This window comes from Leguminivora glycinivorella, chromosome 16 (assembly GCF_023078275.1).
Source record: "Leguminivora glycinivorella isolate SPB_JAAS2020 chromosome 16, LegGlyc_1.1, whole genome shotgun sequence".
Taxonomy (NCBI): Eukaryota; Metazoa; Arthropoda; class Insecta; order Lepidoptera; family Tortricidae; genus Leguminivora; species Leguminivora glycinivorella.
This window is the reverse complement of record NC_062986.1, coordinates 7,126,412-7,143,684: the sequence shown is the minus strand read 5'-3', so window position 1 is coordinate 7,143,684 and position 17,273 is coordinate 7,126,412. Positions and strand designations below refer to the sequence as shown.

The 17,273-nt window shown below is 34.6% G+C and overlaps 1 protein-coding gene across 1 annotated transcript in view; it reads right to left on the bottom strand.

Moving 5' to 3' along the window:
* Positions 1 to 1,881: 1,881 nt before the first annotated feature.
* LOC125234852 (proton-coupled folate transporter-like) overlaps positions 1,882 to 17,273 on the bottom strand; it is a 52,597-nt gene continuing 37,205 nt past the window's right edge. Inside the window, exons 3-5 of the mRNA XM_048141270.1 lie at positions 12,820 to 13,041; positions 5,471 to 5,627; positions 1,882 to 2,039 (exon numbers count right to left, since the gene is read on the bottom strand). Coding sequence (XP_047997227.1) covers positions 1,964 to 2,039; positions 5,471 to 5,627; positions 12,820 to 13,041 — 455 coding nt within the window. The 3' untranslated portion in view covers positions 1,882 to 1,963. The remainder of the gene's footprint in view (positions 2,040 to 5,470; positions 5,628 to 12,819; positions 13,042 to 17,273) is intronic.

The window sequence follows — 17,273 nt, the reverse complement described above, 5'->3', positions numbered from 1 at the left end:
CACAAACGCTATATATCGTTATCGTAGCTGGGCCATTTTTTTCAAAGTTGTCCACCCCACTTTTTTTGTAACATGGGTATTTTTACGCGATTCATACTCAGAATCGAGAGCTCTTTCGATCTTGATAGGAGAAAAAAATTGTCCCAAGATTTACATACATTTTTTCGAACCTTCCATTCCGTTACCGCCATACAAAATGTATGAAAAAATGGTAACGGAATGGGAAAAAAACCTTGGGACACTTTTTTTCTCCTATTAGGATTAAAAGAGCTCGCGATTCTGAGTGGAAAACACATAAAAATTTCCAAATCCAAAAAAAAAGTGGAGTGGACAACTTTGAAAAAAAAAACATTCAGTCGAATTGAGAACCTCCTCCTTTTTTGAAGTCGGTTAAAAATGGCCCAGCTAGTTATTTCGGCGTCTAGCGTCAACGATTTTCATTTTGGCTGGATCGGGTGGAACGATACAGAACAGTTGTAATGGGTATTACTTGCGTGAATTCCGTGAATTCATTAAAAAATAATCTGATTTAATTTGCCGACAGGATTATGTTGATTGTATTTTACCTATCGTTCCCGATCCCGATATTATAGACCTTTTTATATTTTTCCCCTCACTAGCTCGGAAACACGTGTTTTGTCCTTTAATACCAGCGGGTAAAAACGCATTTTATCCACTAGTGGGTAAAGTAATTTGACCTTGAATAAAGTCAAATTAACTGCTTTAAAATTGATAAAAGTAGGTGAATCTAGTAATAAAGATGATTTACCACCTGTGGATCTACTGGAAGCAGTGATAAACGCATTTTTTGCGTTGTAGTTTCCTCGCTATAGTAAGAGGAAAAGTTTTGTGTTACACTCGGGTGCAAATGTATTTTACTTCTCGTGTGTTAAAAAACTCGCAAGTTCAGGATTCTATTCTCGAACCACTCGCTTCGCTCGTGGTTCAACTATAGAATCCTTTCACTTGCTCGTTTTTCAATTCCACACTCGGCGTTAAAATACAACTTTGCCCCCTTGTACAACAAATAACTATTGGTTCCACATCGTACTAGGCATATAAATGAAAATCATGAAATACGTTCACGAGAACGTGATTTGTAAGATAACGTTGCAATGACTTTTTTACGGCTGGTTTGATGAATGATAGTGTTCGAACCGAAATGATGCGATTTCGTATTTTGATATTCAATTTGTTGGATTGCGTTCTAAATTTGTTGACAACCTTTTTTGGTCTCAACCCATTTTTGTTTTCATAACTGGGTCAACAGTGTGCAGGAATAGGGCGAAGTCACATCTATCAGCATGTTTAGACAGATATTTGTTCCTAAGTTATGGATGTTTTCTATGTATATGTATAAGTATGTATATCGTCGCTTAGCACCCCTAGTACAAGCCATGCTTAGTTTGGGGCTAAGTTGATCTGTGTAAGGTGTCCTCAATATTTATTTATTTATTTATTTATGTTGTGTATAAGAAATCGCTTGTAAGAATGATCATGCGTACGCATCATGCTTTCAGCTTTCCGATGCTTAAGTCTTCATACTAACGAGTAATTTCTTCATCACAGACTTCATCCACAAGAGCATATTATATCAATTGTATTATATTTTGTGATTTTTTATTTGCCCTTTTACCTTTTAGTTCTTTTCATGCTTTTATTTTACTGGTTTTAAGCAATTTTTAGTACTTACGCTCAAAGTCTGTATCTACTATAATGGTTTTTGTGGAATAAAATTAAATAAAGGATATGTCGAACTTGGTTTATGATTTCACAGGAAAGACGTCATAACACTCATACCCTGAAATTACATGTAAGTACATTTTTACTAAAGTGAGTTTTTGATCCTAAACCTTTCTGTGTTATAAAATAAAGCAACAATTTTACTATAAATCTTACTTTATTGAGATTTCTTATTTTATAATAATAGGTAACTTTAGTAAAACTTAACAATAAATATATTTTAAAATCGAGTAACTTCAGGCTCTTTCGGCTTGGCTTCGGCTTTCTTGTCATCCTTGCGAAGGCTGTACAGTACTCTGAAAAAGGAAAATTCATTTTATAACCCTTAAGATTTCACAAAAGGTACCTAGATGGCGCTACACCTTTGGTTAATCCTTGGCTAGATTTTAACACATATTAAGTTAAGAATGTGGGACAAATTGTCAAAACTGAGGTTCAAATGTTTGAAGCCTGTGTCTAGAAATAGTAGTCTCTGTAAACGCTATAAACTCGATCTTCGTTGATAATCTCACAGCTCCCAATCTGAACCTTTTCTGTTTGGCCCTATGGTAGACTGGTAGAGAATGCCTGACCTAAAATGTCTTGTATGAATTAAGTCAGCCATTCGTACTTAGGTATTCATGTGTTCGTAAATAAGTTCAAAATAAATAAATAAATGATAAAAGTGAAAAGTCAAGACATCGTATGTCTTCGAGATTAATTTGTAAATGTCAAACGATAACCCCAATAAAATTAGCGCCGCATTACATGATGCGTTATTTATTGCGATAGTTGATAATATTTGCGAAACATCAGCAATGTTCTATAGACACGTGCAGACTGCATAATATTGATAAACAGTTCTATCTTAGACAAAGTAATATCGACCTGTAACGGGCTTAAAGTATTTTCCACAATATAGTAAATCAATGAAAAATCTAATAAATACCATCAATATGCAAGTAGTTACCTAGTTACCAACTTTATTGGCTAAACACGTGCAGACTGGATAATATCGATAAACAGTTCTATCTTAGACATAGTAATATCGTCCTGTAACGGGCTTAAAGTATTTTCCACAATATAGTAAATCAATGAAAAATCTAATAAATACCATCAACATGCAAGTAGTTACCTAATAGTTACCAACTTTATTGGCTAAACACGTGCAGACTAGATAATATCGATAAACAGTTCTATCTTAGACATAGTAATATCGACCTGTAACGGGCTTAAAGTATTTTCCACAATATAGTAAATCAATGACAAATCTAATAAATACCATCAATATGCAAGTAGTTACCAACTTTATTGGCTAGATATGGCGCGAAACACGCTTTAGAATCAACATTTTTTTCTAACCTTCTACTTCTTAACAGATAATCCAATGCGACATATAACCTCCCAATCTTATTTATTTATTTACTAATGCATAAACTTGCAGCTAGGGTGCCGATGGTGCCAAGGCGGGTTATTTTGACATCTACCAAAAAGTACCCCTTCTGGAGCCTTCTTGAGCTTACCGTGGGGCTCAGTAAATTTTTGTAAAAATGTCCTATAATATTTTTTTATATTTATTTACTTAACTAGCCTAGGTACTGCAATTTAAGTCATAAGACACTCTATAGAATCAACGAATTTGAAATCGGTGGCGTAGTTTTCTATCGGTACCTAGCTTTCTAACCTAGGTCATTCACTTCTTAACAGATAATCTAATCCGACATACCTCCGATTGCATAAAGCTGACCACTGACGGAGTATTTTGACATCTAGCAAAAAGTAGCCTTGCGGTCGATCGCCCTACGGTTTCTAGCAACCTTGAACTCTCATTTTCTCTTACTGTGTATGTACCTTATGACCTTAATTATAGGTTGTTGGCCCTACAATGCAATTTATTGCGAATTTGTTGCGAATGTGTTTTTGTTATAGAACTTTTATAGAGCGTGAAGGTGTGGGTTTTTGTTTGTTGCTTAAGTTCATTAAGATTTGTAGATTATGATAAAAAAATATGACCGGCTATTTATGAAGTTAGTATAACAGTAGGTACCTACCGTTACAATAACATATGAAAAAAAATTGGAAAAGGTACCTCAATGTTTAGTACTAAAATAAAACGATAATCATATAAATACTGAAGTCCTAATTTTGAGTGTTCAAAATACCAAGTTTTCACATGGTAGGATATTGAAAAAAATGTAGATAATATTTATTTACAAAAAGATAGTTACAAATATTACAAATACGTATCAAAGCATCAACAAAACAGGGAAATTTATGAAGTGGAGGAAGGATTGGGTAGGGCTGCGCCATCATTTAAGCCAAAGAAGTTTTTGAACGTGTTAAATTTGTATCGCGTACCCCGGATACACATGCTTTTAGCACGGATTATTGAAATTGTAATTTTTGATCTTAGCCAACCCATGACCACGCTGAAAGGATATTGAAAATATCTAATTTTTTCGAATGTACTGTATTACAAGTAAGATAAACGTACAGTGAGTAATATTATATAAGTTATATGACTGTTATTACAACATCCTACATCATAAATATGTATAGACATTTTATACTGGTTTAATGGTTTTTCCTTGTCTATATATTGACCGTTGGCTCTGTCTTTTAAGAAAACTTACTGATTCATTTTCTCATAAGTAATGGGTAGGTAATTATTCAAAAATCTATTAAAAAGTTATTGAATTGTTGCTTTTCATGAATTTCATCTGGCGTAGATATATTTTGTATTACCTATTTTATATCTTTAGTTATTGGACTTGATTTGATTTAGATTGTTTTTATGTAGACCGTACGTCTTAAATTAGCTCTAGTTACGATATTGATCGGATATGATTATGATATGCCAGTGTCACAATTAAATATTTTGTTTGAAGAAACGTCATACTGACATTACGAGTGAGACTCATATATGTAAAGGTAATTGTTGACATAATTATTATACTTAATTATTTTAATATTTAATGCATCAAATATTAAAATAATTAATTAATTTACGTCACAATATTTAAGAATTTTTTTTTTCACTTTTACTACCCAAAAGAGGCCCCTATAATTACATTTTCTTAATTTAAATTATATGTCCCTCTTTGGGTCACAGGATCGGGACAGGTGGCGATCTTTCGTTTCGGAGGCCAAGATTCACTTTGGATCACTGAGCCAAAATAGTTAGTTAGTTCTTTAGGTCACAGGTTACCCCATATGTGTGCCAAATTTCAAGTTAATCGGTTCAGTAGTTTTGGGGAAAATTGGCTGTGACAGACGGATAGACAGACGAACGAGTGATCCTATAAGGGTTCCGTTTGTCCTTTTACGGAACCCTAAAAATTTATATAATAGGAAACTAGACTGTACTTAAAATAAAATATTTTATACCATGCACGAAATAAAGCATCATATTATTATAAGAAAAACAGGGACAGAAGTTATTTTAACTCGAATTTATATTTTATAAATCAGATAGAAATATAGAAAGTAAATCAGTTGACCGTGACGTCACTCAATTCGATTTCATATTAATTCCATATTAGCAAGTCGTTCAAAATCGTTTTGACAGTTCTTAAAAAGATGCTGATTTGACTAGGAGGAAAGTAGCCAATAGGGTAGGGTGGGTGTAGAGGTAGACACTTATTGTCTATTGCTATAAATGAGGAAAAAAAGGTCTTTTATCCACGTCATGAACAAAAACTAGGTCTGTAAAGAAATAGTACAGTAACGTATTACTACATATACTTACACTAATATAAGTATAGCAGGGACCGCCAACGCGGCGCTAATGAGGTAGAATGCTCCGGCAAAAGACGTGAGTGTGCTCAGGTACACCTTGCTGTATAGCGGCGAATACACCACCGGCACCAGGGCTTCCGATATACTGATTAGAGAGCTCGTTTTACCTGCGGACAAAAAAAAGTTTAACAAATGTTACGCTAGATGGCGCTGTACCGATCGCGGTGAAACATCTCGCTAACGTAATTATTGTAGATCTTTTTGTCTAATGTTGTAAAGGTCGGGTCAAAGGATGTGAGTGTAGGGTAAACTCGCCTCATTCGGTGACACGCCTAATTCGGTGAAACAACCAAAAATCGTCTTTCGGAATAGTGCTTCAAAGCTTGTATCACTGAATTAGGCGTGTCACCGAATGAGGCGAGTTTACCCTACACCACTAGGGTTTCGGATATACTGATTAGAGAGCTTGTTTTACCTGAGAACAAAGTTTAATATTATATTATAAATGATAGATGGCGCTGAAGGGGCCGCGATGAATTGAACAATTTCTATCGAATTTATTTGTCTATAAATGTCGATATGGCAAAGGGGGTTAGTGCCTTACACAGTACCTTATACTTTGCAGTAAATAAATAAATAATAAATAAATATTATAGGACATTCTTACACAGATTGACTGAGGCCCACGGTAAGCTCAAGAAGGCTTGTGTTGTGGGTACTCAGACAACGATATATATAATATATAAATACTTATATACATAGAAAACATCCATGACTCAGGAACAAATATCTGTGCTCATCACACAAATAAATGCCCTTACCGGGATTCGAACCCTGGACCGCGGCGCAGCAGGCAGGGTCACTACTAACTGCGCCAGACCGGCAGCAGTATTTAAAAAAAATCTCTTAATCTCACACTGCCACTCAAAGCTAAAACAGAATAACTCCATAATATACTGATTAAAGAGCTTGTTTTACCTGCGAACAATTTAGAATATAGCTTTATACAAAAAAGTTTAACAAATGTTACGATAGATGGCGCTGAACCGACCGTGGTAAATTTAAATATATTAATCGTAAAAACGAATGTTAAGATTTGTTGAGTTGCTTCTTGAACGATATGTTTAATAATTTCAATTCAATTAAAATAGAACTGAATCAAGAATGACTCGCAAGTTTTATTGTGCTGTCAATGAATTTTAATTTTACATCACTAACTTACTTTTGATATATAGGTACACATATCGAGATAATTTGTCCTTGAAAAAAACATTGTGGAAATAGCTGGAAATAGCGCACATAGTTCGAATTTCAAAAACCAGTTTGCTCAACTTATCGAGTTCCACCAGTAAACCCTCGCACATAGATCGAATTTCAGAAACCAGTTTGCTCAACTTATCGGGTTTCACCAGTAAACCCTCGCACATAGATCGAATTTCAGAAACCAGTTTGCTCAACTTATTGTGTTTCACCATTAAACCCTCGCACATAGTTCGAATTTCAAAAACCAGTTTGCTCAACTTATCGGGTTTCACCAGTATAAACCCTCGCACATATTTCGGATTTCAAAAACCAGTTTGCTCAACTTTTTGGGTTTCACCTGTAAACCCTCGAATATGTCATAAATTAATAGTACTCCGATGCCCTACTTTCCTGCCTAATGATTCGAATATTAGATTGGCTTTGATAATATTTCTGAATTATTAATTTGGTTCTTATTTTGGTTTTTCCAGCACACACCTACAGCATTATGTTAACCAACCATCGATATGACACAGTGTTTAGGTACACGTCCATAATTACGTATATTTATTTTGATAATCGAGTATCTTTAAATTAAAAAAAAATCGGTTGTTTTTAAAGTAACAATTACTATTACCAGTGTGCATAGTAACTGAGATTGTTGTATGTAAGTAGTTCGATGTACGGAAACGGTGTAACTGCAATTAACCTTAAAACCTTGCATAGTTAACACTAAAATCTCATTTTTGTTATCTATTTTGAGAAATATGCAAGGCCATGGATACTAAATACAGGTGCTCGCGAGGAACCCAAATAACTAACAGCGTATTCTTGGTCACATTTTAAGACTAAAATGTTATATAAACTTTTCTAGATTTCATCTAATTTCAGAGTTATTGCCTATTAAAAAAAAAAACATTTCCGTATTGTTACTCAGTACAAAAGGTCTTCTTAGAGGCGCTGATGCGCAATTGTGGAGCATAGTCTCACAGTCGTCATTGATAGATGTCAAAATGTGACAAAAAAGCTTGAAAAAAAAAATTGGTTTTTAGAAAAAGAAATTAAGAAACTCATTTTAATTGGCAACTTTATGGATAAAATTTACTTTTTGTGTGAAAGTACGTCCAAAAAAATTTTTAGGTAAAATTTTTTCAAATGTTTATAACATTTTTTTCTTTTGGCCTCAAACGCGTGCTTCCAAGTTATGCGGGTTCCTCGCGAGCACCTTGTATACCTATTACTAAGAGAGCAAGATGATATATTTATGGAATCGAGATTAAGAATCATTTCATTTGCTATGGATTCTAAAACAATCCATAGGAGTTAGAATCCTTATTACTAAAAACCTTAAACTTAAAATAGCCTATGGCCCTGGAACCATAAGAAACTGGGTCATGAAGACGAATCCAGTGACTCATCAGAAACAATGCTCAAGATTCTATTGAGGCTGTCCCGTATTCTGCTCAATTCTTTCGCATGATTGCATTAATGGCATGAAGACCATCTACTTATGTTTGCATCGGCAAATATGCCAGAGGCGCTACTTAAAGGCACAACCCCATCAGAACTGAAAGTTTTTAGAACTATGTACTTCATAATTTGACAGAGATCCAAAAACTACCCCCAAAATCGAGTGGCAAAGTGCAAAATGCGGATGCAGCGATGTATTGATGTGAATGAACACTATTTTAAAAAGATATATTGAAACTAATAACTTGCTAGTTTGCTTAGTTTTTGATTTTCTAAGAACTTTCAGTTTGGCCCTCGTACGCATTGTTACTTATATTGTACGCGTAGAGCATTGTAAGAGTAATATTGAGCGTAATGAGGGATTCAAGTATTGCATCCTTTTCGAATAGATATAGATATGAAAAATATGTTTTCACCACACCAACTGGAAAAGGCTCTCTTTGGTATTCGAAAAGAGATAGCAAAATTGCATTTTATCCACAAGAGTGCAAAGTAATTTAATGGTAGAATTTATGTCTATTAATGATTATTTAAATATTGAAGCAATTGATGGATTTCATTTTATTGAATGTTTTATATGTAGTCAGTATTTTGTTTGTGTTGGTGTGGTGAAAAGTTTTGTGTTTCACTCGGTGGCAAGTTTGTTTAACCTTCGTGCCTTGGAACCCTCGCAACGCTCAAGATTCCACTTATTGAACTATCGATATTGGAATCTTTCGGTTGCTCGGTTATCAATATTGACACGTGCGGTTAAACAACAACTTTGCCCCCTTGTAAAACAAATAGGTAACTATTGGTATTACGTTACGTTACGCGGTACGGCGTTACTAAAATTAACTATGTGCTAAAATAGGTACTAAAAATAAAGGCAATTGTTCTACCATCCTAATTGTATAACAGTGTCTTTTTCATGCCTAATCTGTTTACAATATGATATTGGTTACGTGACTTACATGTAAATTACATTGAATTTAAAAATAACTTTTCATTCGTTGTAATAACATTGTCCTTTCATTCATTACCATTCATTTAACATTACCGTGACCATAAATTATTTCTTCAAGGATTCCATTCAATTTAGATGGCAATTATCTAATAAAAGACAAATTGTAATATTACATCGTAAGGTGTAATATAATTACGAGCATTTAAATAAGAACTTGAAATCGGTACATAAAATACGTGTACGTATATACCATATACACGGTGTAACATAAGGAAACCGAATAATTTTAACAGCGTATTTCCTCATCATATTAGAAGAGTAAAATGTCATATAAACTTTTCTGGATTTCGCCTACTTTCAGAGTTATATGCATTTAGAAAAATAACAATTACTTATTATTTCTCAGAACAAAACGCTACTTTGATGCCGATGATGCTGTTATCGGATATAATCTAACAACTATTCTCGTTGATAGATGTCAAAAAATAATTAATAACTCATTGCAAAAAATATTGTTTTAGAAAAAAAAAATGTAAATCTTTATTTTAAGTGCCAGTTTTACGAATAACATTTACTTTTTATGTGTAAATAAAAATACATCCAAAAAATGGCGGCGGCGAAATTTGCTTGACGTCATATAACACATTATCTTTATTTTACCTTTTGAATTGCGTAGGAAGTTATTTTTTTTATGAAATAAAACTATGGAAACGGATTAAATCGCGTATAATGAATTTAAAATACATCCCGACGTTTCGAACTCTTTACAGCGTAACTCGCGAACTCTTTACAGAGTTCGAAACGTCGGGATGTATTTTAAATTCATTATACGCGATTTAATCCGTTTCCATAGTTTTATTTCATGAGTAACTATCGCGGTAACCGAAGACAATATTATTTTTTTTAGTTTTTTTTGGATGTAAGTACATATTTTTCTAGTTACTTTTTGATATCTATCAACGTCCGATAACGGCATCGTCGCCATCAAAACAGCGTTTTGTTCTGAGAAATAATAATTGTTATTTTTTTAAATGCTTATAACTCTGAAAATAGGCGAAATCCACAAAAAGTTTACATGACATTTTACTCTTCTAATATGATGAGGAATACGCTGTTAATATTATTCGGTTTCCTCATGTTACACCGTGTATATGCTCTAATGTTTCTATGTAGTGTATAGTCAACCAATTGGAACTCTAGGCCACTCTACAACCATGTCAAAATGACAAGCGGTAAGAGATGTCTTACAATCTGATTTATAACGTCACTATGACATAGTTCTACAGTGGCCTAGGGTTCCAATTGGTTGACTGTACATGCAGACATTACAAACGCCGTCATACCTCAGATAAAAGCATCATGAGTGACGTACCTCATTTAATTAAATCAATACACATGTATTACAATGGCTAACCGTGGGTTATTTTCCAAGGAAAACATTTGCTTTTCTCAGTTTCGATAAGATAGTATCAAGGCTAATAGTTTTGATTCTTGATTACCTATTAGTAACCTAAAAATAAACACCTCCACCTGGTGACGGGCTAATAATAATTTTACCACTGCATATCTTCCCGTGCGTATCGTAGCAGTCGACTTTGGGATATGAATTCAATTGTGGTGTGGGTAGTTTCATTCCAACCCCGCAATAGGCACGGAACCCTTGAGCAGTTATCGGTAGAGATGGAAGAGACAACACTTAATTTGACTTATATTGACCGGGATATATCCCGGTCAATATAAGTCTAATGAAAATAACCGTGAATCATTCAAAACTCTTAACACTTAATTTGTATTAATCTTATTTAATTTAGTTTTTTATTAAATTGTGGCGTAGGCGATAGGATGGGAACCTGTCACTGCAATGTCACAATTCCGTTTTCTTTCAACCCCTTTTTGCCACTGCCACTGAAACTTGAGTTCATGTGATCTGCCTACCCCTTTATGGGATACAGGTGTGATTATATGTATGTAATGTATGTATGTTTATTTTTTCAGCCGATTCTCGAGATTTTATGATAGGGAACTTGACTGTTCTTAAAATAAAATATTTTATACCATGCACGAATTAAATCATCAGATAATTATAAGAAAAACGTGGACAGAAGCTATTTTTAAGTCAGGTCATAAATTAAATATAACAAGATCATACCATCCCATATATTAAAATGCGACCGCCTAAGACCGCGCCTACACTCCACCACACATAGATGGCGCCACAAAAAAAATGTCTTGTAGCTTTCGATTATACTTGTAGATGGCGTTAAGTGTTGTAGACGGCTCGGAATTGACACTTAATGCCAATCTACAAATAATCGGTGGCAACAAGGCATTTTTTTGTGGCGCCATCTATGTGTGGTGGAGTGTAAGCGCGTTCGTAGGCGGTCGCATTTTAATGTATGGGATGGTATGATCTTGTTATATTTAATTTATGGTCAGGTAGAAATATATAAAGTAACTGAATTGACCGTGACGTCATCCAATTCGATTTAGCAAGTCGTTCAAATTCGTTTTGACAATTCTTAAAAAGAAGCTGATTTGACTAGGAGGCAAGTAGCCTAAGATTATGTAAATTAAGATTTCGATTCTTTAAATGAAGGTATTCCTATATGTAGGAAGTAACACAAATGTGATGTCATACATATAATATAACTTAGTTTAAACTAACACGATATGTACTCGTATATTTAATCAAATCTTATTTGCTTTGCGCGTTTGTAATAAATACTTATTAATTCGCTTTGCTTGATAGTTAAATAAATGTTTCACGTAACCTTTTTCAGTCTATTAAATAGGTAGGTATGAAGAAGCTAGGACAAGGCAAGGAGTTGTTGACCATGTTAACGTTTTGTAGTAGGTACCGTTTAGAGGTGCGATGCTGCAAAGTTTGTTCTGTGATAAATTTATACGTAATTTACGTGGTATTGCGTAGTTTACCATTTTGGCGTTATTTACCTCTAAAATTTACAACTAGGTATGTTTGTTTATTTGAATACTTTCATATCATATCAGTCATATCACAGAATAAGTAAATTCAACAAAATATTTGTTTGTACATATGTACATAAACTAACGCCTGTAGATATTCCCAAAAGACTGGCAGAGGTGGCAGAGCACATTCATTTCTCAAGTTTCAGTGCCACTCTAGCAATTAAAGGTTTCAGAAAATTGATTAAAATAATAAGCATTAGTTTTATATTCATACATATTACAGATTTACATTACAAAAAGTGACATAAAGTATTAACTATTTAATACATAGTTTATAAATATATGCCTATACATAAAAAAAACCTTAACTAAACAAACTACCTAAACTATTAAAAAACCCACCCCGCATCGTTCCCGATGCAAAGGTGCCCATCACACTGGCCGCGTTTCTACGCTGAACCGCGATGGACAACCTCTGCGCCAAGAACGACCCGGAGCGGGCTCCTGCAGGCGTGCGTTGACTGGTTAAGAATTTCATCACTTCTTTCCTTCCGTGGGTGTTGTTGAAGTCGACTGTGGAATACGAGTATCATTGTGTTGTGGGCGATCGGCTGCCAATCTAATCACTAGCAATGAAATTATTGCATTTTCTTTCAATTCCCTAATTGCCAAGAGTTTCACTAAAACTTTAGCAAGTTTCATGTGCTCTGCCATTCTCGTTTGAGAACACAGACATTGAGTCTATGTATGTATGTATGAACAATTTTGCTTACCAACTTCATCCGCATGCACCAACTTCGTAGCTATACTCCTCAGTGACGTGGCACCAGCAGAACTGAACATATCCAGCAGAGGTCCCAGGAAGTACACGGTCCTGCTGGGTGCCATCGCGTACACCAAGCTCGCAGCTATCCTGCTCAGACATGCGACTATGCCGATGAGGCTGTCCTCTATCTTCCAGCGCTTGCTGAAGAGGTATATTGTGAGGAAGGAACCTGTGGACAACGGTAGCTGTTAATATTTACAAGTTTGTGGAATTGGAAATCAGACAGAAAAGTGAAGTCGCTAAGCGATGCGATTCAATTCGTACAACATAGTTATTCATTAAAACTAGAGAACATTGGGTTCCATACATTTCACAACTCTTATTTTTGCATATAATTTATTTGCAATAAATATTTTGCTAACCGAACGAAAAAAAAAATAACGGACTAAATTGAATCGGCTCATTTTCCTTCCCTCTTCAACCCAAAGTCCTGGAAACCGAATTCTTTAACTATTTACTACTATAAAAAGTTCACGAAACAATGAAATTCTGAAAACATCGAAATTTCAATAGGAATTCCTCATTCATTGAGGAGTCTGATAGGGGATTGATCTTCGTGGGATCCCGATTTCAACCGGATTAAGGATCAGTGGATTTCATGTTCGTAGAATCCGTTGATAAGCAAAAAGCGTTAAAAATACCGTGAGCTATAGAAAGTGAGTAGCGTGTAGAATTTAGATTATGGGGTAAAGAATGACTCACATTAGACTGCGTTTGGGCCAATGTCAGTGACACCGCTGTGCACAATTTTGAGCTAAGCGTGCAATCCAGCGCGCCTGCTTTATTACTTATTTGTTAATGATCGGACAGCTTGCAGCTGAACGTGAACATCAATGTCTTGTAATTTTGTTTCCTTCATTCAAAAATATTTATTGAGTTTGTTTTTAAAAGAGTTGATTTTGGATGCACGGATTACGAATTACTTTATTTAGGGCAAACTAGACTGTTTCACACTCTCTCTACGCGATCTACCTTTGTAGTTGCGATCAATCGCGCGTGTGATGCGAACTCTTCCTATTTAACTTTTGAAATCTTTTTCAATTTGACGTGAATTGGTGTTTACTATAGTTTGCTACAGTTCGCCTCGACCAAAACCAGTGAGACCTTTGATTGTCAGAAACTGATGTCGATCTTACCTACTTGTACCTACCTAGTTACTCTGAGGGTCCATCTAAAATGCTGGCTGATTTACTAGATTTTTTTTTTCATTTTGTTCAGAAAAAAAGAATACACCTTGTTACGCTGATCAATAGCCATTGACGATTGATCAATTGACGTTGATCGATACCTGATCAGATAATGTTAGTCACATGGAGACGCAGTAACGCACCTATTTTCTTGTTTGTACGGAACTAAAATTACTGTTTGAAGAGTTGACTGCTTCCTCGCACAACGTACCTACATTGCGATACAACGAGGAAAAGCCATCGTGCTTTCTTTATACAAGCCCCCTCAACAATGTCAGTTTATGACGTAAACTTGTTCAATTGTATACTAAGTTTTGATAGGTACATTTTCTTATGAAGTTTAGTGTCTTTAGTGACTATTTAATTTCTAAGTCAAGTCGAATGTACGTTTTTTGAAATCATGAGATAAGTATTTGAAACTTCGGGAAAAATAGTATCGGTATTATTTTAACTTTTTTATATAATATTAATAAGTGCCTAGGTAATATTTAGTTATGTAGGTATAAATAAGTATCTTATTTATCCATAGTACTTTTTACACAGACTGTTAAATCCTTACACAAAATACAATACTATCTTAAAAAAGCGTCCAACTTTTAAAAGATATAGGCTAGTTTCCTACTAGTCAAATCAGCTTCTTTTTAAGAACTGTCAAAACGATTTGCTAATATGGAATTACTATGAAATACTGAGAAGTGACGTCACGGTCAAAACATTTACTTTATATCTTTCTTTTTGACTCATTAAATAGAAATTATGTTTAAAAATAACTACTGTCCATATTTTTCTTCTAATTATGTGGTGCTTTATTTAGTGCACTGCATAAAATATTTTATTTTAAGTATAGGAAACTAGCCTATTATATATTATATTTTTTGACCCATGCATATAATAAACTCAATTCGTTACCAACACTAACATAAATTATGTTAAAAGTTGCAATAAAATTTTATATCAATAACAAGAAACGTATTGACAAATAAATACCTACTGGCATAAGTCACGTGGACGGTGAATATTCGCATGCGTGCATTACCTCAATTACTCATGCATGCCAACGGGGATTTTAATTAAAAATGCCTATTTTATTCACCAATAATACATTGTTTATATCCTTTTTCACATGTTTTTAATTTTTATTGTATATTAGCGCTGATGGCTTAGCGATAAGAGCATGCGATTTTCAATCCGGGTTGTGTTCAAACCGGCTCATACCAATCTTTTCCGGAAATTTTTACTTATGAAGTGCTAGCCGCTTTTCAGTGAAGAAAAACATCGCGAAGAAGCCGGATTAATTCGGATTTAGTAAGGGTTACTGTGCATTTGGGTTGGAAAGTCAAATGGCAGTTGCATTCCTAAAACTAGTCCTTACCCCAAATCCTGGGACTACTTGCCAGGAATGACTATGGTCAGAATTTTTGCTCGATAGCTCCTCGCGTTCCCGACATAAAAAGTCTTGACAGATAGACAGACGGACAAAAAACAAAGTCCTAAAAGGGTTTCATTTTTCCTATTTAAAGTACGGAATCCTAAAAAGTGTTGAAGTGACACCTAGGTTTGAACTTTGATCACTCAATTTCGTATATTTCATTATAATCTTTAAATAAAATTTAAAACGAGTAGGTAGTAAGTAACAATAGATTCCTAATTTCAAACGCTCGTATTTCAGCATTAGTTAAAGAACGAATGAATGAAACGATTGAAGAATTGGTAACCAAGGGAAAATCGTTCAAACATTCGTGTCAGCTGTGAAGTGAGAAATCGGATCTTCAAGGTCAAGAGCAAGACATATTGACAAACGCACACTACGATACTTACTACTGTGAATGATTTTGAAACAATCAAACATAAACATAGTATAGGTATATACTCTGTCAACCAAGTCTGTCAGTAAATAAGAACAAAGAAAACTATATGCATCCTTTTCTTTAGGGTGATAGAGAAAAGGTTACCTATAGTTTTCTTAGTTCTTATTTACTGACAAACTTGTTTGACAGAATATAGTAGGGGCATTCCACGAGAATGTCGCTTACGACATACAATTCTTCTAATACTTCTAAAGACGCTAAGAAAGCGAAGTTGTGTCAACCTTTCATGACTTGGTTAACCAATTGGCAGTAGTTTCTCGAGCTTTACGGATTTGATTGAAATAACCGCCATACAAGGCAAAAGCATGTCGTAAGCGACATTGTCGTGGAATGCCCCAGTAGTGCTTATGGTAGATGGATAAGTGTTTGTTGTCGTCATTGAATGGTTTAAAGCAACTGCATGTTTACTTGAAAGTTAAGTGGGTCAATAAAGTTTCATAAGTGGAGGTCAGAGAAATAAATTGTTAAGTTCTCAATTGTATTCGTTACTTGGCAAATTTTGTAAAATCATGGAATGTGACTGAATAACATAATGTTATGAATTACTCAATCAAATCAAATATACTTAACTCATTCCAATTTTATTTTCATACTAGCTTTTGACCGCGGCCTCGCTCGCGTTAGAAAGAGACAAAAAGTAGCCTATGTCACTCTCCATCCCTTCAACTATTTCCACTTAAAAAATCACTACAATTCGTCGCTCCGTTTTGCCGTGAAGGACGGACAAACAAACAGACACACACACTTTCCCATTTATAATATTAGTATGGATTAGGGTAAACTCACCTCATTCGGTGACACGCCTAATTCGGTGATACAAGCTTTGAAGCACTATTCCGAAAGACGATTTTTGGTTGTTTCACCGAATTAGGCGTGTCACCGAATTAGGCGAGTTTACCCCACCTATTTATAAATAGAACGGGAGAAGTAGAAAAGTATTGGGCCCAAAGAAGGTAGATTATTGTCAATGATAGGTATTTCGACACGTTTCTACTCTATGAGGAACGCATGAAAATCATAATATTGCCAATTTAACTGAAATCGGTATTAACATACCTACCTATTTCAAGGGTTTATTGTGTATACTTCATATTAAACCTCTCATTTCGAGCTTTACCAACAATGCTATGATTATCAAAGATGCGTCAGTAAGTAGTATGTTTGTCAACACTATATTTGCTATACTTTATACAAAAACCAAACACGGAATTCCGCGAACGTCTATATTGAGGTCGCGCTTCACACGCTGTCACCAAATCTAATCGTCCTGAAACGAAGTATAATAATATACGCATTGTTTAACTTTCCATGAATAAAGTAAACCTTCTGATTTTATTGTTCTTTAT